Source organism: Passer domesticus, chromosome Z, assembly GCF_036417665.1.
Source record: "Passer domesticus isolate bPasDom1 chromosome Z, bPasDom1.hap1, whole genome shotgun sequence".
NCBI classification, from domain to species: domain Eukaryota; kingdom Metazoa; phylum Chordata; class Aves; order Passeriformes; family Passeridae; genus Passer; species Passer domesticus.
Window position 1 is genome coordinate 39,401,027 of NC_087512.1, and position 23,105 is coordinate 39,424,131.

At 39.9% G+C, this 23,105-nt stretch overlaps 1 protein-coding gene across 2 annotated transcripts; it reads right to left on the reverse strand.

Moving 5' to 3' along the window:
• Window positions 1-1,774: 1,774 nt before the first annotated feature.
• Window positions 1,775-22,107, reverse strand: LOC135289889 (fructose-1,6-bisphosphatase isozyme 2). Of its 2 annotated transcripts, XM_064403757.1 has the most exons (7): window positions 21,935-22,107; window positions 19,112-19,274; window positions 18,084-18,176; window positions 13,186-13,326; window positions 11,850-11,987; window positions 5,676-5,795; window positions 1,775-2,538 (listed from the first exon to the last, which is right to left on the reverse strand). In XM_064403757.1, exons 1-7 carry the CDS (start codon window positions 22,105-22,107, stop codon window positions 2,344-2,346), a joined length of 1,023 nt encoding a protein of 340 aa, XP_064259827.1. In that variant the 3' UTR covers window positions 1,775-2,343. The 2 variants fall into 2 exon arrangements, 1 of the variants encoding a protein (XP_064259827.1); XR_010352620.1 differs by lacking the exons at window positions 5,676-5,795; window positions 11,850-11,987; window positions 13,186-13,326; ... (1 more) ...; window positions 19,112-19,274; window positions 21,935-22,107 and adding an exon at window positions 3,520-3,663 and having other exon boundaries at window positions 2,403-2,538.
• Between the last annotated feature and the right edge of the window lie 998 nt (window positions 22,108-23,105).

Here is a 23,105-nt window from a genome sequence, read left to right on the forward strand (position 1 = left end):
TTCGGGTAGGGAGGGGAGGCTGACAGGGCATATCTCTCAGATCCTCTTTCTTGTCCTTTTTGGAGATGGCAGTAATGTTGACTTTGCTCCAGTCATCGGGCACCTCTCCTGTTCTCCATGCTTTTGCACAGATGATGGAGGTTGGCTTATCAACATCTGCCATCTCCCTGGGCTCCCATGGGTGCATCCCACCAGAGCCCATGGATTTATGGGTGCTAAGTCTCTCTAGCTGATCTCTAACCCAACCCTCCGTGACCACAGTAAAATCTTCCTTTCTCCACCCTTCCTTTTCTGCCTCTGACGTCTGGGACTCCTCAGGGCTGGCCTCACCAGTAAAAACAGACAAAGAAGGCATTCAGTAATTCTGCCTTCTCTGTGTCTTCCATCACCAGGACACCCATCTGATTCAGCAGTGGCACCACATCTTCCCAATCTTCCTTTTGCTGCTGATGTACTTGTACAAGCCCTTTCAGTTGTCCTTGCCAGATTCAATGCCAAGTGGGCCTTGGTCTTCCTCATCTCATCCCTGCGTGCTCTGATGATGTTCCTATAGTCTTCTCACAGGGCTTGGCTCTTTTTCACATACCAGAAATTTCTTTCTAGAAATTATCTGCTCATTCATGTGGATCTACTGTCCCCTTTGCCTGATTTCCTGCTCACAGGGCTACACTGATCTTGAGCTTAGAGGAAGTGATACTTGAATATTGACCAGCTCTCTTAGACCTCCTTATCTTCTAGAGCCTTATCCCATGTGATTCTTCTAAGTAGGTCTTTGAAGAGGTCAAAGGTGACCCTCAGGAAGCTCATGCAGGATCCTGACTCCCTAGGACAAAGGGCCAATGTGTATGTCTCAAACAGCAATAACCAGATAGTTGTGGAGCCAACCAAGGATTGTTGGTAATAACAACCAGTGATTGCTGGTAACACACACTGTGAGAAAGAACAGGGTGTGGCTGGAGAAGGTGGCCATACAGAAGTAGGACAGCCCTTTTCCAGGACAAACATCCTTGTTGTAACTCTTGGAGATAAGGACAACAGAGGGCAAACACCAGAATGAGACTGAGAAGGGGGGATGCATGGACTATAGTGAGGGATCAAGACCACCTGCCTGAAGCCCTCTGACCCATTTACAGAAAGGTCTGAAAGAACTGACTGTGCATGATAACTAATTTGTATAGAAAATGAGAAAGCTGTATTCATGGCAAGAAAAAAAAAGGTATCCTCACAAAGCCCAGGCACATGTGCACCACCTGTCCCTGGACTTCCCATCAGCTGGAGCCATGCTGGAGACAGGACTCTCTCTGTGTCTCTCTTGCCTTCCCCCTCCTCTTTAAATCACCTCTCTCTCTCTCTCTGCCTCCTGCTCTCTTCCTTTTTGCCCTACCTCTTTATCCAAACCTCACTGCTGTGTGTGTATTCTAGGAGATCAGGGACTGACTTGTATCAATTCTCATGACAAGTGTGAAATTTACTCATAAAGTTTTGTAAGCTTCTGCAGACCATCTGACTTTTGTTGTTCTTTGACCACAAGCATCTACAAAACTTGGGTGTTCCTTTTCACTTAAGGACAGAACAACACTGTGACTAGTGGTGGCAATAAAACGTGTACAAGGGCAGGCTTCAATCTCAAATAAGAACCTTCCAAAGCAAGAGAAAACGGAGGTATAACAGTGTCTTTGTGTCCTCTTTGTGTCCTCTTGCAGAGGACAATGGATCAACAGAATAGGCATGACTTGGGTGTCACATCCATGGTTTATTGTAATTTGTGCTTTGAAAGGTGTGTGTGAATAACACACCCCCGTTCTTATGAGAAATTAAATATCCTGACAATGCTACAGCCTTTTCATCTCTATTAATTACCCAAAATATATATAATTCTCAGATTCAAAATATTGTTTCAGACAGCATAAGACTTCTGCTCTTCTTAGGGGTGTCAAGATAAAAAGCATCTACAAGAAAGTCTCTGACAGAAAATCCAGATAATGACATTGCAAATATTGATGCAGAAATCCTGTTGCAAACAATGCCATCTATGTAATGTTAGATGTGTAACTTCAGATCAAATGGGGATACTGACACAACTCACTTCCTTTTGTTAATATTATATAAAGTAAGTAGTTTCTGTTTGTCATGACTCTGTCTCTGCACTTGCCCTGAGTAATCAGAATTAAAGAATTTTTACAAATGCCCGCAAGGAGAAACAAAATCTCACTATATTTCCTGCTCTTGTAAACTGGGACTTTCACTGAGAGATATGTGGTAAACGCTAGAATCCACTATTTTGAAAGGTAAAGCTTTTCTTGAAGACTGAAAATGTGCAAGCAAGATCTGATGTGAAAGTCTTTAGCTGCTCTTCTGGTGTTTCTGTACACAAGCAAGGTATTCTTGCACATCATCTGGAGAGCCAAGTATAAGAGGAACTCTTTGGTGAATATTCTCAGGTTTCACATCCAACACTGCTTCGGTCCCTGTAGTTGCCATCCCACCTGCCTGCTCCATGATGAAAGCCATAGGGTTGCATTCATAGAGAAGTCGGAGCTAGAAAGAAAGAGGAAACACCTGATTGCCTATGGGGGAAATTATATCAAAGGACTTGCCAAAACTTAGCATTCCTTTGTGATTTTAGAAAATTTTGTACCAAACTTCAACTGACCTAAGTAGCAAAGTCTTTCAGATAACCTTTCCTTCCCTCTCTTCTTCTCACCTTTCCTAAAGCCTTGGAGGAACAGCATGCCTACCCTACATCCAGGCATCACTACTATAATTTCCAAGCTGATATACAGACATGCAGCACCAGTGAAGCTGTACTTTGTCAAAAAATGTCAAAAGTGGGTGTCCCACAGGCATCAGCAAAACATTTGAGCTGGCTAAGCTAACAGTACTGAGATAGAAAAGCCAAAATATCTTCTCATATGGAGTCTTTATGTGTTAACTCAGAGCTTGGGATAATCATGTTATGTTTAGTCAGGATATTTTGGAGTTTGAAACTTGATGCTCCCAGTTTCAAATATCCGGATTTTATTCCTTCTCTTCAGAAAAGTAGGTAGATATTAGTGGCCTGAACTTTTCCAGATAGTGGCTTCAGAAGGAGCTGCAGTTATTTATTAAAGGCAAAATTTCCCTTTTGGTTTGGACCCTGATATCTGTTTACATATTTTTAAAATGTTACCTCTTGGGGTGAGTGTGTTCTGGTGGAATGCAAATTTATTTAGGACATATGCCAAAAGTTTCTGTGTTTAAATGAACAGCGGTGATAGCTGGTCAGTTCTGAACAAATATTATTTCTGTAGGTTTATCTATGAAGTGCTCTTGTACAACAATATTAGCACATATTTTGTTTAAAGGACTCTTGACATGTACAAAAGAGGAAATGTTTTCTGGGAAAAAGGAAGCATGATGGAATGCTCCTGTATATAGAGACAGAGAAATGGGTTGAACACAGGACTTCACTACCCATCATGCCTTCAGCACACTGCAATGAAACCACGACATACCACAACTTAAATAGCATTGTTTTACCTTCTTTCTTATCTTTAAAGCCCACTGAAGTGATACTTCTGGTACAAGGACTCCATCTCTGAGGCAACATAGGACCAGTATCTTTCACTCTTGTTCCTACTGCTTGGCCCAATTCTGGAAGGTCGTGAGCCAGCAAAATGCAGTGGCATCACCATGGAACCACGTTCCAAGTTTCTTGTTGCTACTGTGACTATGCAACTTGAGGAAAGCAGTTTTTCATCAGGTGGCAGTGCAACTGCACTTAGGGATCTTCAGATGGGCTCTGTCTTCAGACAGGTTTAACATTTTCACCTAATAGAGACCTATAAGCCTTAAGTTTATAAAAAATATTATTCAAAATATACCATTTGAAAAGAAGATTTACTTTTTGTATTGTCCTGTAGTGTTTGTTGAGCATTTAGTTTTCTTTCTTTAACTTAAGGAGGGATCTGTAAATTTTAGGGCCTACATCCATGTAATTTGCATTTACTCTAAAGAGTAAATCAATTCCTTTTGATCAATTCCAGTGACATTTGATTCTTTTCAGCTCTCTAACCAAGTGCATAGACTGTCTTTCAGGGAAGAGATGATCAGGGCACTTGCCACAAGAGTATTATTTCTCCAATAAGAAAAGATATATGTGAAAAGAGCTATATACACCTGCACTCTGAGACAGAAAGAAAACCTATTTTTAATGATAGCATGTTCTGCTTCTTCCATTACTCTCTTTAGTCTGGCAGTCCAAGCCAGAGCAATCCATTAATAAATGTGGGTTAACTCTGTGCAAACCTTATTTCTATAAAGTTATGTAAGTGCTTAGTTCCTTTGTACTTTTGTCCTGTTTTTCATTCTCTCTTTTCAACAATGGTTTAGTACAGATTTCAAAACAAAACATTTCATTTGAAGAGGCCAGTCAGCAAACCCACTTTTTCCACATACAGCAAATTCCTTTTTTGTCTCTTTCTCCTGTGCAAACAGATCCAAATCATTTAGTGAGGGCTTTTTGGGGTGGTGTTTTGGGGTTTTTTTCTGTGGGATGGTGATCCAAAAATTTAAATAATTTTTGCCTGGACAAACATGCAGACATTTTTGGTTGCATATGTTGAAGATAATTATTTTCCTGGTTTTGTTTTGAAGACCATTTGGATCTGCTGGTATTTTGGTAAATACAAGCTCACCATGATGAAACCAGTAGTCCTCTCTCCCTAAAGATGGTAGATATGAGGATATTCTGAGACCAGTGTGGGAGATGAGGCAGATACCTTCATGTACCAGCCATGGATGCAAAAACATTTTAACAAAAGGTTTTAATTATGGTGTAGATCAGGAAAGAATGCATTCTTGGAGTCAGAACACCATGTCCAACCTCTTATGTACTGAGCCAATGAATTCCTAAGGATGTCCTGCAGGTTACTACTGATACAGAGATCAGCTGTATGACTAAGTCTCTTAAAAGATATTTGTTTAGAAATTTGATTATATGGGTATGTGATAGTGCAGAAGAGAAGTTGAGGTTGACAATGGTCCATGGCGCATCACTTTAAAGACTGACTGCATTGCATTGCACTGAATTGTCACAGTGCATTTTGTACCGGTGTCCAAATGGGAAGTCGTATTTTCCTAAAATACTGAATGAAAACCACCTCCCACTGTAATCACCTTTTCTGGTCAGGTAGTAGAAGGATGAATTTGCAGAGCTGGTGATATAAGCTCAGCGTCCTTTGGAAACATAAGGTAGGAAAGCTTTTTTTTTCTAGCACTGGACAAAATCCTTTCTGGAGCTCAACATAGCCCACTGGCTGGTGCAATAATTCTAGCTGCCAGTTGAAAGTGCAGAGGTTTTTCTTAGATCTGTGTTGTATCTGTCAGCCATGCACAGGTCTCTCAATGGGTTTCTATGGTGCTGAAATACTACCTTTAGAAAAATAATTAAGTCCGTGGTTGCAGAGAAAACCACTTGAGGATTTAATAATATAAAAACACAGAGGAAGTTTTCTGGCCTAAATTGGCAATTGCCTACATTTCTTTCCTAAATTCGATTGCTGAGCGTAATTTTCATTAAAAATTTTTTTCCACAGTGGAACATTATTATTTGTTTATTTATCTAAACTATTGCTCTGGTAATACCAGAGATACTAGGTTGGCTAAGTTCACCAGAAAGGAATTCAAATACATACCTTTCCTTTCGGACTCTTCTGATTAGCAGGATACATGAAGATCCCGCCGTACATCAGTGTACGGTGAACATCAGCTACCATGGAGCCCACATATCTGGCACCGTATGGGGAGCTCCCATCCTGAAAAACACAGAGCAAAGCACTATGTTTACCAGGCTAGACAACTAGTAACATGGCAAAATGTAATTTTGCTATGAAACAGGAATCAAAGCTGCTTAAATCAGTTGCTGCTTATGGATACTGCAAATACCAAAATCAGTCCTAAGCTCAGCCTTTTGTAAGATGTGATTGTGTACAGGGTTCAAAGATAAGAGTTTTAAAGAGCTGCATTCACAGTATGCAAACCAGAGTGCCTGTAATTTGGGTGCACAATTTGGAATCAACCCCCAGCCTGTGAAAAAGCAAGGGACTGAAAACAAACAGTCAAAACAATTTTATTTTTGATCTTTCACTGATTCCTAAACCAGAGCATGAGGAGTGGTGTCACTCCTCTACATGTTCAGATGGTTCCAGGAGGACTCCAACTTTTACCTTCTAGCTTATTTGTCAGGTGGTGAAATTGGTCACAGCATTTATTCTGCAGCTTAGTTTGGGAGATTGCAATTTATTAATGAATGCAATTTTCCTTGCTCTCAGCTTAGAAATTGATGTTGCTGAAGGACAGCCCATTTTAACAAGAGCAATTAAGGAAGTATTCATGTCAGTCTCAGGTCTGCTGGCCATAGAAATGGGAAGGTAGAAGATATAGAAGACAAGCAAGGTGTCTTGAACAAATAGAAATACGTACAGTAGACCAAATAAGATACACTTAAGATATTTAACATGTCACTATACTTTTATGAAGGGGAGATACAAAATACAGATATAAACTGAAGGAAAGCTTTTTCAGAAAATAATTTTTCTGGTTTTCCATATCTCTCAGTCTGTCTTCAGTAAAGCTGAGGAGGAATTTTCATCTTCCCAGAACATTACGAGACTGAACTTCATGAACATTTAATACACATTTGTGTTTTGTATTACAATGCTAAAGTCTGAAATTATCTCATAATATAATAATCTCATGATATAATAATATTTCATAAAATATCAATGTATGGGTCAGTTTTCTAATAAAAGATCTCAGCACTTTATACCAAGCTCATCCAGTACTTATAGTACATCAAGAAAAATACATAGAAAACTTCTTCAGCAATGTCAGCTCCAAGACCTTCAGACACCACAAGTTAGTCATCTTTCGCTGCAAAATCATAAGGTTGGCTGGGTGAAAAAATCCACAACAGGAAGGAAAATAGAGAAAAACATTTTTCTATTTTGAATTATTTTTTCAAATTGTTCAATGTGACTGTGAAGTATTGATAATTACTCTCTATTAAAATGGAAAAAAAATCTCATTAAATTACACATTATAAAGCAACAGAACACTAGGAAATTAAGTTCTATGCTGATAAACATAAGATTTGGATTTTTCATATAGCTGATAATAAAATTGGAAAACAGACCTATTCCAGGCTATGTAATAAGCCTTGTTCAACTGTACATATGCTGGCTTTTATGATTTGTGTTGCACACATTAGAAGAACTATGAAAAATTCAGAAGAAAACAATGCAAACAATGAAAAACTGATAGATAAGACCCAGCCTAGAGCTTTTACATTTAGTTTTGTTTAAATCTGGTCCTATTAATTGTAGGCACAAATGAACAAAGGTTTTAAGTATTTGCTCCCTTGTTTCTCATGGCTTATGCCCAAATAATTGCATATTTAGGCTTCAAATGATAGCTTCTCCATCTCACAGCTGTTTGTACTTGTGACTTCACAATTGTAAAAATCTGACATCGGGAAAAACCAAACACCTTAAGAGGTATTAAAGAGAGACAAATGTGAGTTTTCAGTTAAAGTTTGGGAAAGATATGATTATAGTCTCAAATTACCTTTAAAAATACAATCCACAAAAGAACTTTCTTTTGTGGTTTTAAAAGGCAATGAACTGAGTCTAAAGAACAGTTTGTTGAACACTAAGAAAAGCCATAACAAGCAGCCCCTGAACCAGACTGCTAAAGATTACTTCTATGATATTATCAAATAAGGACTCTGTAAACCACAGGTATGAAATTTAGTGACCATGAGCTGCACAGCTGAGCCACCTGTGTACACATCATCTGACAGGTTTGGAACATGCTAGATTTCATATTCACATGCAGATTATTTACATAATTTGTGTGTACATGGACCGTGTTATGCGAAGGATGCTTTCAACTTCCAACTCAGGATATTCTAAGCTCATGAGATGCCACTGACAATTTTAGTTGCTTCTTACCCAGATAGATATTCACCAGCTAGATACACAGTGCTGAGACTGTGCTGAGAAAAATACAGATAAATTCCTCCTTTCTGATAAGGTTATCACTTCAACAGCATATTGAAATAAAATTTTTACTTCCCTTAGCATACAGCTGTCTGCATGGAAAAATAAATACTAATTTTAGTTAGTGAAATGTTATTTCTTGTTTCTCCAGTTTTATTGCTTATGCATTTTTTTACAGATAAGAAAATTAATAGGTGTTGCATGCATATTGGCATATTGCCCAGGCATTCTTCTGAAACAAAATAATAGAGCATGAATGCTAGAAAGGTTATCCCAAGTCCTCAGTAGTGCCAAGCTCTGTATTTGCTCAATAAGCACTTCTGATTGTTTAGTTGATGCCAATGAATGAGGTGGAGAACCTTCATGTTCCCTTGGTCAGCATCCATGTTGAGTAAACTTGTGGCTACTCTTTGTTTTACCCCTTCCGCTGCTTTGTCTTTTTTTACTTGACTCAAAGGAACAAAAATGATAGATAGGTCCTGTGGGGTTTTTTTTCCCCTTCACATTCTGATAGAAGTTAATTTCTAATTTCTTTCTTCTACTGTTTTCTGACAGGCCTGTTCTTCCACAGCAGAACAATACCAGATTTTTCTTATATAAATATGATAACTAGGGGGGGGGCAATAAATTTTTTCTACAGACTACGACAGCAACACCTCTGCATCCCTTACTCTGCATAATGATGTAGTGACAGAAGAATAGTGGTTTTACTAGCTTTTTTGTATCACTTGGACACAGCTTGGCTTCATACTGAAATGTGCTGTGGGGGCAAGTTTTCAATGGCATTGCTGAGACAAATTCTTAGCCAGAGAGTCTCAATTGCATAGCTCTAATCATCAGCAGGCTGTGATGAGACTCAGGTTCTCTTGTGCCTGACTGTAGGAAGCAAAGATGGTGCAAAAAGTAGGTGTCAGAGCAAAGTGTGACAATGTCCACAGGGTATTTAAAATTCTGCCAGTACCAGAGAGAAGCTAGGGCCTTGCAGCCATTATGGGAGGAAGAACCCATTTTGGGGAGGGGTAGTAGTAAAATTTGTGCAGAGATGGTTTCTGGCCCAGCAGCTCCCACTAAGATTGCAGACTGGAGTAAACATGTTGCATTACAGGCAACTTTGCAAACAGAAGTTTGCTCTTCAAACTGGTTAAGCAGCAGTGTGATTTAGTCATGCTTAATAAAAAATCAGCTTCACTTTCATACCAGAAGAGATGTGGTTAGACATACGTTTCCCACTACATGATAGTAGTAGGAGGCTTAGGTCTGGCCCGGAGAACATCAGCATTTTTCTAGTGCTTTTTATTCAGAATTAATGTCTTAGGTAAATGGTGATCCACAAGAAAATTTGAGGGTCAATATGGTTTTGTACTCCAGACTGTCTGATCTGGGACACTGCTGTTAGATAGTGAGGGGAAATCTCTCTTCTATTCATAAATGGTTGATTTTTAGTGTTTTGTTGCTAATGACAATGATATATAACATAGGATATGTTGTGGACCACACTGTACTTTTGATTCCTTGTTATATTTTTAACTTTTCAGTTTTTCGTGGCAATGTCAGAGAGTCATCTGAACAGCATGTTAACCAAGAACTACAGAAAGAAGTTAATAGAGGTAAAATCTAAGGAAGGAAAATGAAAAAAAAAAGAAAAAAAAAGATAGCTAAAACTGATGTTGAGTCTCTTGGCTTCTAGAAGCCCAAAGAGTATAGGGTGAATGATCTGGTTGAATAAGGAGGTGTTCCTCTATGCCCACACATCAGGTCCTCCTCAAGTCACAGGCTGGGGGTATTCAGCAGACACCTTCACTACCCTTCGGCATGCTGGAGAAAAGGGGACAGAGACTGAAACTGTGAAGATCTCCACCTGGCTCCTGTAGGGAAGGCAGGAACATCACCAACGTGGCTGCAGCTGGGTAGCCTTACAGATGAGGCCAGGAAGCATGTTGCATTCTACAGAGAAATGGCAAAACCTTTTCTTTCTCGTCCTCCCCACTACGCAACTGTAATGTCCTTTCCAAATCAAGGAACTGAGTTACGCTGTTTCCAAAACTCAGGTTCATAACGAGCTTCAGATGGGCAGGGCACTTCCTTGTGCTTTGTGGCCATAAGATCTGTGCCTCAGCCCTTCTCATGCTGACAACTGTACATCTCAGAGCAGCAAAAAATGTGATTGTTCAGCACAACTGAGAAGATTTCCTGTGCCCCAAATAACCCACTTCTGTACTGCTTGCTTTAAAGCAGCAAAAATATCTGCCAGCTTCTGTGGTAGAAGTTAGAGCAATTAGACAAGCAATTTCAAATTCATCAAATGATGCACAGATTTGAGATGAAATAGTGTTTGCAAATGAGTTTTTTTCCGGTATGTCCTAACTTTGGGATTTAGTAAGTCACATGATAGAGCTGTCCTCACTGATCCTGTGGGGAAATACCTCTGTCTGGTCTTTCCACTGAGTTTGAAATCTTTTCAGTCTTTTCCTAGTTGCCTGGGGTTGATGCATTTGTTTAAGAATTTTACTTTAAACAACATTTTAGTGGTTTGCAAAAACACAAATTAATAAATTCCATGTTAGTGCATTATCCTGAATACATAGCCTGGTATAACATCAGCAGAATGAGAAGCACAGACGTTCTTCACTTTCCAAGCTGGATTTCAGGAAGTGTAAAAATTGTGTCTGCTTCTCTCACAGCTGAACTGAATGCAGACTTTGAAGTCTCAAAATAATCTCGAATATTCAAAGTTAATATACTTAGAATGCTGTGATGTTAGACACTCTGTAGCTACAGTTTGGGTAGTATGAAAAAGAGAGTTTGATATTCAGTCAATAGTCTTGCAGCTATAGCTGATATGGTAAATCCAAATTTTTAGCTCAGAAGGAGGAGCTTATTATAGGACCATAGTTTAAATGCCTACTATTATATTTCCCTTTTACTGCACCCTGAGGTTTTTACTGAATCCATTTATTTAACACAAACCATATTACAAGTATCCTTGACAACTAATAGCTTAAAAATAATCTGACTATTTTTTTTAATAGGAAAAGCTTTAAAAACAGTTTCCTGGCCAAATTAAGTCCTGAAGTGATCCACATCACCATTTTTCATTATGAATTACTCTCCACAGCCACACTTTCTAAAGAGCTTTCAGGTTTCCACATTGAGAGCTTGTGTTCTGTCCTCCTAGCATTGATAAGTTAATGCCAGACTGTATTTGTCCAAGGAAGTTCATCAGACAGGGGATGTCTCTTTTTTAACTACCAAATAGTGAATTTTTGCCTCACACCATTTGTTTAGATTTTCTCCCCAGCCTATAGACTGGTTCATGCTCCATATAATGCAAGTAGACTGTGCAAGGATGATACTGCATTTTTCAGCTGCAAGAGGGTACAGAAAGGAGAAGGTGATGCCACCCAGATTCCTGCAAACACCTTCTGGACAGCACATGGAATCTAGCCCTGAATGCCCAACTGCACACATTACTGAACTGCATATTCAGATAAAGGTAGAAAATGAGGTTATCCCTAAATTTGTCATGCATATTTCCAGAGTTTTGTTGAATGATCTTGTTCTTCAGCACATTTCCCTTCACACAAACCAGCTATGACTTTATTTACCAAAGTCTAAGTTACAAAAGATGCCAGGATGCCAAAAAAAAAAGCTCCATTACATGCATATCCAAAATGGACCAGCTGATATGAAAGGGTTACATGGGTTTGAACTGAGGACGACCTTCAAATCCTTTTCCATCAGCCAGGACTGCATGGAATGCAGTACTTGCCAATGAGTCGTACATTGGGCACAGTGCTAATATTTTCTTACCTCAGGGAATTTCTTCCTTTGCAAATATTCTGTCATTGCAGGATCAAAATACTTTGCATAACCTTCATTGAGACTGTATACCTTCCCCTTCTTCTTGATTTTAACATCTCTGTCCACCAAAATAAATTCACCAAGACCCTGCAGGACAGGATAAATGAGGTATTAGCAGGCAGCAGAAAATTTTGCAGGCTTTCTGTAACAGTTGTCACACTGGACATGGCAGAAATGCTAGCACAGCTTGATCCTTTCAGTACCAGTTTGTGCATAGCCTCACAATATTTCAAAAAGAGCAGAAAGCAGAGCATTTACATTAAATTAATGAAAACTTGTCACATCAGTACTATAAACAAAACCTGATTGGAATAAAGTACCAAAAGAATACCAATCAGCCCTGAAAGCAGATGGATCATGAATCTCTGTCCTCAAATCAGGAGACTTCAAATTAAGAAAATGACACTCCCTTCTGACTTTTGGACTCTTTTTGCCTGTCTGCTCTAAACAGCTTAAAGTGAATGGAGTCAGCTATACCCATGTGTTGCTTTCTGCAATTTTATTTCAATTTCCAACTTCTCCTTCTCTGTCTCAAGCAGAGCAGTTCATCTCCCAGTTCTTTCCACTTGGAATGAGACTATTTACAAATGTTACAAGAAGTTTTGGCAATAATTCATCATTTTATTAAAAACAACCCCACAAAACCAGAAAAAACAACAGTATGTTGTTCCCCACATCTAATTCTGGTTTTACAAATGAGTGATCTTTCTTGCATTCCCACAGTAACACTCATTGTGTTCCTGGGCACAAAGTAGCACATGTTCAATTGTACAGGCATTGTTGTACTTTTGCAAATTTTTGGGTATGCACCTTAGGTGACAGCCATAAAACTCCAGTGCACTCAGGAAATGAAACATCACTTGGCTCAAGCTATCAAAAAATGGTCCTTGCCTCAGGCTAAACAGTGAACATGTTGATGTTCTTATTCAGACAGAAAAATCAAGACTAAAATAGACACAGATTCCTTTAAGTGAAGACAAAGACATGGTACAAATCCAATTTTCTTAAGTATTGGTTTGAATGAAGAGAGTTTCAAGCACTTAACTGAGAATTTAAGTTAATTTCACTTCTATTGAGTAGGAAAAAACCAAGCAGGTATTGCAACCAACATGCTTACATATTATTAAATAGTTATAGAGAGAAGGTAGGATGCTCCAGGATATGGAAAAAAGACTTGCATAAAGTGGATAGATTACAGAGACAAGGATTAACAAAAACAAGTAAAACCAAGCAGCACAGAGAGCTCTAAAAGACAGTGGCAATGTGCTTAACCCCATGACTCTACCGGATCAAGCATGAAGCAATCCACTCCTTGCCCTGTGGAGAGGGCAACCAGCGTAGCACTGCCATACAGGGCATAGCCTGCAGCAACAATATTGCGTCCAGGCTGTAAAGCATCTTTTTCAGAGGGCTCATCATCTGTTTCCTGAGGAAAAATTACCGTTTGAACCAAAGGTTAAATTCTGATAATGAAAAATAAAAACAACTTTTCAATAATAATGTGCAACAGATTTCCTTTTTCTGTCTAGGCAGGCCTTTGAAACAACAAAAATAGAGACTGTTACCCCCTCCCCCCACCTTGTTCAGGGCAGGTTTGGTACAGGTTCATGCACATGCTGAGACAGGATGTTCAGAGTTTGTTATTTTATACGTGTCATGCAATCAATATGATACATGCCATGAAGCTGATCCCCTAGCATTATATCCCCAGCTATTAATTGAGGATCATCAGAAAACTGAGACAGAGCAAAGATAATAATTTTCTGTAAATGTAACATAAGCTATGATACTGACACCCCTCAGAGGGAATAACTGAGAGATAAATGCTGTAATTAACATTACAGAAAAAATGCTCCCATAGTACAGAATAAAAGTATATATGGTACAACATGATGGAACCAAGTTTTTGCATTGGTCTCTTCTAGTGAAGGGATGCATAACTAAAGGTATATAAATGTTCACCTATTATATATAAATGCTCATAATATTGTATACAAAATAACAAATGCATTTGTTAATGTAAAATGTGCATGTGTGCAGTACTCATCTATAAATCTGCAGAGAACATTCAGGTGGCATTTTACTTGATGCTTTTAATCAATTTCTGACACACATATTTTGATTTGGCATTTTGGTTATCATGGAGCAACAGTAGCCCAAGCAGACAAGGTGCAAATATTTCCAGCCAGCTCTAGGGCTGTGCCTCAGCCATGGCTTACAAGAGTTTGTCTGTGGGGTACGTAAGGAGGACAGCCAACAGTACTTGGGAAGGCTGGGTACAGCCTTTATCTCCTGCTGCTGGAATTGCAGCAGGTTTGAATTGCTTGATATCAATGCTTACTTAAAAGCTTATCAGTTGTGGTGGGTGTTGTATAGATGTTTTGGTGGTGGTCCATAGGGAATTGAAATGAAACACTCCCCTTTCTTCAGTTTGTGGCTCAGCATTTTATTGTTCCTAACTCAGTTTCTCAGTGATTGCAGAGGCTTATTTAGATTGAGCAGCAGCTAAATAAAAACAGCAGGTTTAGCCCTGAATATCTGGTTAAAAAAAAAAAAAAATTAAAATTCATAAAGACTGCCTTGTATAGAAAATAAAACATTTGCCCATCAGGGTCCTAGTAAGGTGTTCCCATTCATTGTTGTATGCCAACACCTCAAGGAAAACTGAAATGTGGGACACCAAAACAACAACTTCTTGGTACACAAAGATAGCAATTTCACAAAAGAATTTGTTCCTTAAGTCACTTCACTTACAGTCTTTAACTGTATTTTGCTCAAATCCTTTTATTACTATTTTGCCAAGTCCTTCTGTGGAAATAAAAAAATGCAGTTGACAACCAGCTCTTCATGGGAACTGAAATATAGCAGGTACAAATATATGTGGTACTCAGTCCCTTGAAACTATGTCAAGCTGCTTGTTCTGAGAGGTTGCAATGCAGACAATGAAGGAAGATTAGTTTAAACTTTTGTTTGTGTATTTCAGAGCTTTGAAAATTGACTAATAGTGGCTAATACTTTGTGAAACAATCCTTGCAGTACCAACTATTATGGCCTAGGTATCTTGATCTCTTTCAAAAATATACTCCTAGGGTACATACATCTCACCATTAAAAGCAATGGTTGTCTATAGCAGACTAATTATTTACAGCATCAAATGCAGAATTAAACATTCATTTAGATAGTTAGTTTAAAACATGTTATGGTTGTCATAGTTTTTGTATGCTCCTCTCATTAAAGAAAAAATAATTTTGTATGGAGCAAATGGGTTTTTTTTCTAGAATACAGTGTACATACAATACATGCAACTTTGGGTTATATATAATATTTTTAAATTTTTTTTTCTGAGTTGAGTTTTTCAATCCTATTTCTTAAATGCATTTTCTATGTTAATATGACTATGTTAATATGAGAAATTATATATTTGTTGACTATTCTGAAAAAAAGCAGAGGAACTCTTTCCTCACAGTATAGTCAGTCAGGCTGAATTCACTTGTTTTTTCATCCTTATTCACAACTGTGTTTGCAAGAACTAGTTTCAAAAAAGAGAAAAATGTTTGAAACAAACATTTTGCAGAGCTGTGAAAAGCTACAGATCAGCTGATACTTCAATGTTAAGACTACAGGAGTTTTGTCCTGCCAAGTACTGTGTACTGTTGAACAAACCAGGGAATTAAGCTGGGCAGTACACTCTGATGATTGCTATTTTCTCTTCTTTCTGGTGCACAGATGGATTTCCTGTCCATTATATTTTGACTATGATGATGGTAGTGAAATACATTTAGAGACCTTTATGCAAAACAATAAAATAGACAGAGGGACTGCAAATAAGTGACTCTGTCACTATAGCTCATAATTGGTGTGAGGCTGATGAAACAAAGGCTGCAGAGTTTCACTACAGGAGTACCCTCAGGTGATGTTCGAGTTTGAGTATTTTTGTGTTTGTGATTTGCCTGACATCACATGAGGGAATTCTTACTGCTGCTCTCAGGACTGGGAGCAGCATTAAAATTACTTATTTCCAGGTCTCCACTTGTATCATGTGTTTCATGAGTAGCCTCTGTGTTTTTACTGAATTCTTACACCTTCTCTGTGAGGAACCACACAAAGGGGAGGATATTGTCCTCACGACAATGAGGGTAGTAAATAAAGAGTAGCAAATAAAATATATCCGAGGTTTTGGGAAAAGTTACAAACTAAAACCAAAATGAAACAAAGCAAGGGAGTTTCATAGCATATTTGTGCAGTATGAATGCAGGTTTTCATGCCACATTTAGCTCAGTGGCATGAAAACCTGGGAAGAACCCAAGCAAAAAGCATTTGTTGTCACCACATTTGACACTTTGGCAACTGAGAGCCCCTCAGTGGCAGCAAATGTCCAATCCCCTTCTGATTAGGTGTGGCTCCTCCCTCAGCCCCACTTTTCAGGTGTTTCTGATTTTCAACTGCACCACCCTGATCGCAGAAAGCAAAGGCCAGGTGGAAAATTAGATAAAGATGAGATAGTATTTATTTCCTCATGGGTTTTCCTAAGAAACTGATAGAGTGCTTTTCTGACATCATTAAATGGTCCCTCCTACTGTGGTAGAGGCTCTGGATTGGGTGCAATCAGACAACTGTTTTCAGGATTGCAATGCATTGTCCAAGTCTGGCCTTTCATAAGAGTGCTTATTATCTGTTTTGGGTTTTTACTAAAATAAGTCAAATGCTTCTGCTTTGGAGAGTGTGCCTTTGGAAATGAAGTTAAGGTGAGACATGGTGAGAAAATCAGTCAAGAGCTCATCTCAGAACTGGTAGATGCTAAGGTTCATCCTTTGGAATCACAATGATTCCACTTTTAAAATAATATTATTCATGAATCTTAAATGGCCTAAAATTATGTTCTCTTTCTTAAGTGACACTTATCAACTGGAATAAACATCTCCCTTTTATTCTTTCACACTACCCTTTAGTAACTTTCAATAAAACACTTCTTATTTAACAATTTCAAAGGAAAATGCAGCTATTGTCTACTGCAAATATTAGGAGATGCTGTTGTCATTTAGGGTGTCTTTGGAGAGATAACTGAAAAGTGTGGAGGTCCCTCTGCTTAACATTAGAGCACATTTCATAGATTTCATCAACACAGATAAGATTTTCTCCCTGAAAAAAAGCAAGATACTGCATGGTACTGGATGCAGTCCCAGGAATGCTCTTTCAAAAATCATACCCAGACACCATCTCAGTGTTCTCTGGTCTGCATGGCATCCATGGTGTGGGATTGCACTAACCATTAACAGTGCAGATAGCCAAATTCCAGGACTTGGCTTGTGCCACAACCCTCCTGAGGTTATGCCATAACTGTTTGATTCATTAGTAGATAAATATTCTCAACAAGGATGACTATTGTATTACCGACAGGAAATGTAAAAACCAAGGACTAGCCAGCTGAAAATTATGAGCTAAAAGGTGAGAGACTTAAAAGACATATCTTGAAGTGTAACATCTGAGTCTGCAAGGACTTCTTTGAAGTCACAAGTCTGTAAACTGTTATTTCACAATCGCAATGTCTGGGGTCTCCCACAGTCATATGACCGTGAGCTCAGGCTTCGGAAAAAACACCAACTGCTGGGAGATTAGCAAACAAATCACAAGACTTGGCATGACTGTAACTCCTAGCGTTTGTAATTGGCGGCACAGCTGCTGCTCTGTGCAGCCCCATGGGAGCAGACATGCTACCCGGCGAGTGCTGGTGAGTGCTTCCTTCAGCCCCCAGCGCTTCCATGCTTGCGGACTCCCGGCCACGACAGGCACAGCAGCTGGCTCTGGCCGGCCACACGGTCCGGAGCAGGGCTGCCATCCCCCGCAGCGGGTGTCCAGGAGGACAAATCCTGCGATCCGCCGGCACCTAACGCCGAGTCAAGCATCGCTGAAGGAGCTAACCAGCTGCCCTGGGGGTGAGATCGTCGTAGGAAAGTGCCTTTGTCCGTGGAGGAAGGAAGTGCTGTCACCTAACAATGTCATGGGGCTGGGTGTCCCCTTCCTGTGAATTCAGGCAGTGAATATCAAGCGTTCGTCTACTCTTTCTAAGGTTCCCTTTTGCCCAGACACCTAAGGGACCATGGAAAGAAACTAGGCAAGGTCATGAACTCAGGACGTTTTGCTTTCACCAAGCAAATCATGCTACGTGTGATTTGCTCCTCTTACCTTTTTGTAGATAGCAAATATTGTTCCTATTGGTGCCAAGCAGTCTATATTGGATGAACCGTCAAGGGGGTCAAAGCACACCACATATTTACCCTAAAACAGACATGGAAAGGGAACAGTTTAATGATAAGTTGCTTGGCATTATTATTTCCTTTTACTTGAAAACTCCCATGTTTTTACATGTGAATTTAACCCTCCAAGCATGCCTGCTACAGCTTGCCAGAGAAGGCTGCACTGCTGACCCAGCTGGCCCTGCAGCACAACATCGACTCCCCAGGGGCCTGCCAGAGAAATTGGAGACGACCTGCTTCTGCTCAGACAGCACAAATGGATGAGTGAGAGGAGCAGCACTCTGCTGCCAAGCAGCGCAAGAAATTGTTTAAAAGCAAAAGGAGTGACTAATTTTGGAAGCAATATCTTCCTCTAATGAATATGTTTTGTTTTGCCCCTTTTGCTGTGAATGAAAGGAATTCGCTCAGTTGTGAGGTTTGAGGGCAAGAAGGCAGAAAGAAAAAAAAAAATCTTCGGGAAAGGGCAGGTTACATCGGCATGAGAAGTAACTCGCTGTAATAGGATCCCCTCCTGGGGGAAGCCTGATGAAGCAGTCAGGTGTTTCCTTTGGACATGTAACATAACACTCAGTTCTGCCAGCCTCTCATCTCATTTTATCTTTCTAAATACTAATGTAACCCAAAACCATTGCACCAGTGGTCAGGGAATGTAACAGTACACTTACACCTGGGATTCGGGATGTGTTAACAAGCTTAAAAATAATTATTCTCCCCTCCTTCACAAAACTTTAATAATAATTTTACTTTCCACATTTCTTTTAGCTGTTGAAATCATGCCACCCACTACAGTTATTAATCAAAACAACGCAGAAATGGTGCAAATTTTCTGAATTCCCCCCAGGAAGCGGGGGGAAGGGTTGGGTTTGGGGGCCAGGGCCAGGTTTCATACTTGAAGCAAGAGTGCCACCTGCTGCTGCCTGAGCCGACAACCCCCCTGAATGCCGGAGGTGCACAGACCCGCTTGTCTTTCGGGGTGATGATGGCCTCCTTATTCTCCTCTGTGACCAGGACGCAGGTGCTGTAGGAGGACTGGAGCATGTTAATCACCAGGGAGTTGGATAATACATCCAGCTTCTTCACCTCATCACCCGTCACATTCACCGTGCCAGCTATACCAAACCTACAGAGCAGTAAACATGTCAAGAATCCTGAAGGAGGCCAACATTACAGGTTTTTATGAAAAAAACACCCCATCAAGTCAAGGTTCTTCCTTCATCTTATCTTCCTACACCTTTAGACAATCTTTGGATGAAACAGCTAAGTGCATTATAAGACTGTTGCTGCTGTAGAAAATAAGAGCATGCACTTTGAGGCCTTACCTGGGTCCTTTTGCTCCTGTGTAGATGTTCTCCAGGCCAGAAGCAGAGCCTACAGCCCAGGTGGTGAAGCAGCTGACTGCAGTTTTGAGTAAGCAGAAAGTGCACTGAGCATCTGCAGTACTTCCTGCCACTAGCTGCTCAGAGCTCCATGGTGGTCCTTTAACCCACATTCACTCAGACTCCTGCCAGCCCCAAATCAGGACGTTAAAGGCATCCCTGGGGAATTTGCCATATGGAACTGTATCTCAGGATCAAGGTCTGCTTTATTCAGTGATCCTCAGCTGAGTTAGGATGATGCTTCTTTTCCCCATCTTGATTTTAGCAATATGCCAATGACCTACTATAGTACTATATAGGTTTCTGAGACTTCCAGTTGAAGAAGCACTGTTTAGGCCCAATGTGCATGTTCTGGGCAACTTAAAAATACAGCAGGCAAAAGATACAGCTTTTTTATTCATTCAGAGAAATTAAATGTTTGGGGAGGGCAACAGGGGTGGGTGCGGGAAAGAGAGGAGGAGAAAGAATCAAGTAATTAGTCCCTAGAAGGATGTTGGTCAGTGGCAGTCCTGAGCTGGAAGTGGAGTAGGTCTTTTGTCTTTCTCAAAGCTCAAAGCTGCCTGTGCTTTTCAGAAGTATTGAGTGTTTGGGACATTTTATTTTTGGGTGCCAAATTTAAGATTTTGAAAAGGACCATGATTTTCAGGGAATGGTGAGTATTTACTCTCCAGTTAGTGTGTTTTCAGGCACAATCACAGCTCAAGTCTATGACTTGGAAAACGTTCTCTTTCACTTTTGAATTGAAAATTTGTCCAAAATTCATGCTTAGTGCTTTAACATTAAAGAAGACACTTACAGTCTCCTGTTTGGAGGGAGTAGAAAAATCAGAGCTCTTTAACTGCACAAATGCAGATGGATGCAAACCACTTTCATAGCAGTTGAAAGTTTGCCATGGGAATCCCTGAAATTGCATGGTTAGTTTCAGTAATTTGAATGGTACAAGTTACTAATTTGTGTGTTTGGATACTTTAGATATTTCTGAGACTACATCTGAAGATTTTTGTTCATAAAAAGAAACATTTGCTCCTTAATGTAATGGATGGTTTGGTTTTTTTATCTGAAGGGGAAGAAGGATTACTATTATTACTATTAGAGATTATTCCACCTCTAGCCTATCAGTTTCTCTGCTGTTACAAACTATTTCAGAGATTGTCTGTATAAAGATAAAAATTATGTAAGAGCAATTCTTCCTTTAAGTCAAGGAGGTAAAATAGCTCAGTTTCACCTAGTAAGGACAGAGACAAAGCATAGTTTAAGAGTAAGGGCATAGGAGACTGAAACTGTGGTTCACTTTGAATATGTCTCATGTTCTCTCTAGGCGCTATAAAGTGAGGGCAATAGTTCTGAGACACTGAATTCATGGTTTGCCAAGATGATTGAGGACTTGGACTAAATAATCAACAGAAGAACAAAATCCCCCCCAATCCCTAGGGTCACATATTTTGGTGTTCCTCTGGAAGGAAAGAAAACCCCAAATCCCTGAACAAATAACAAATGTTGACTTTCTTTCACAAATATTTTCCTTGTCTCTTTCATGCGTGCAGGTATAAGTACCTACTGAGGCAGGTTCAGAAAAGTGTCTTTCAATACATATCAAAAACTTCCTATTTTAAACACATGATTTTATTAGGCCATTCCATATCTCTGAACTCCTTCAGATAGATTACTATTAAAAGACTTAGACTGATGTCTATTGCACTTGTCCATGTGGAACAGCTGAGTACATTCCAGTTTTGCTAAGGCCTTTTTTTCCCCCCCATCTCTGATAGTACTAGATGCCAAATTGTTACATTTGGTTTTCCTAGAGGGCCTTTTGAGACTCCCTGCCTGTAACCCTGCACGTGGGATACTGCTTGAGGAAGGAAAGAGAAATGCAGCCAGATACAGCAGCGCATGGAGTTTCTCTCAGGGCTGTTGCTTTGGAGCATTGATTATACAGCAGACACGCAGAAAATCAGCTTCCCAAGATAAGCCAAACCCTGACTTGTACGGTTCAGCAGAGGGCTTGGATGTTAGCAGAATACATCACAGTGAGATATTCTGTATTAAAAATATCATGGTGTGATTTTTAGCAAATTCACAGTAGATATAAAAATAGATCAGTATCAACAAGTGCAAGAGATAACAAGGTGAGCAGTGCATTGAAGTTCTGTTCTGACTTACATTTTTAGAGTAAAATATTACAGCACAGCAGTTAGTTTAAATGTCTATCTTGCACCTAGTATTAAAATGCTCCAGAAAGTCCTCCTGCTTCCCACTCTTGATAATCCAAGCTCTGACCTTACTCATCTTAAAAAAGACACTTCCAAGGTATTTATGAATCCCTGCCTGCTCCCCAGCCTTGCTATGCCAGTAGCTGTCTCTCTGACTCCTCTTCCTCCCGGTAGTGCAAGGTAGGACTCACATGTGGGCAAGGCCTGCCTTTCTGACAGCAGCAGAAATGGCCTTTATGGCAGTCAGCATGGAGTTGAGCAGCTGCGTCAGCTCCCCCGTCGCTCCTTTTACGCGGCGTCCCTTCTCCATCACGAATCGCGTCAGTGTCAGCATATCCGTTTCGAAGGGGCTTCTGTCGGTCATTTTTGCTGGGTACCAGAGCTCCTTCTCAGCTGGACAAGGTGCTCTCTTGCTGTGTTGAAATCCTGGGTAGCTGTTTTATTTTGAGGCGAAGCTGTGTTTGGCTGTGCTGCTGGTCAGAATTTATTAAGATGTTTCTGAGACCATGTGATTGAGTGCTCAGAATAACTGCACCCCAGGCTGGCTCCATGGCTCCACTGGGATGCAGGAAAGGAGCCTGAGATAGGACTACAGCTGAGCAACAACTGCTTGTCTGGGCTTCCCCTGCACTGAAATTAGCTCTGTGCAGATCTAGCTACACATTCTCACTGTACTCAGACTGATTATAATGCAAAACTCTCATTGTCTGCATTCTTGGAAATGGCTTTCCTGTCGATCCTGTTCAGCAATGGATTCAGCATAGCCAAGGCTATGTTTACAAGGCACCAGAAATGAAAGCACCACACATCATGTGCCACAGTGTCCCACAGCACTGTGACTCCAGACAGTGAAGTTCCCTTTCCATAAATCCTGTTTTTTCACTCTCTTTTGGCCTCCACCCTGAAGGAGGGTTTTGAAGGGGTGCATCGAGACATGTGGTTTTTAAAGTGTTTTATGTTGTTAGTTGGTCTGCTGCAGTACCATTTGAATGATTTAATTCCTGGTCTGGGTTGTTTGTAGTATTATAGCACTTGAATGAATGAGAAGTACTGGTTAGCTGTGGCTTGACTAGTTACAAAGCAACTGGATCTCCAATAATTTACAAATAAGGTTTCTCTGATTTAAGTGAATCAATGGTGTAACTCACAAAATGAAATTTTATGTTGGCTTTCATATTGTACTGTATGTCTAAATTTGCAATTATGCTGTCAGTAACTCCTTACAAGCAATATCCTAGGAGCACATGATGCCAATGTGAAGGTAGACAGAAACTCTCCAAATAATATATTAGATTTTGCATTAGATACACACTGTCTGGAACACTGGAGTTATGGATTTTAATTACAGCACTGCCTTCCCAC

Excerpts from the sequence above, each read along its gene's own strand:
- LOC135289889 (XM_064403757.1), bottom strand. The coding sequence starts at position 22,107 with ATGACCGACAGAAGCCCCTTCGAAACGGATATGCTGACACTGACGCGA. Across the intron at positions 19,275-21,934 it reads AAGGCAGGCCTTGCCCACAT|GTTTGGTATAGCTGGCACGG; the intron begins GTGAGTCCTACC and ends ACTGCTCTGTAG. Across the intron at positions 13,327-18,083 it reads TATTTGCTATCTACAAAAAG|GAAACAGATGATGAGCCCTC; the intron begins GTAAGAGGAGCA and ends ATTTTTCCTCAG.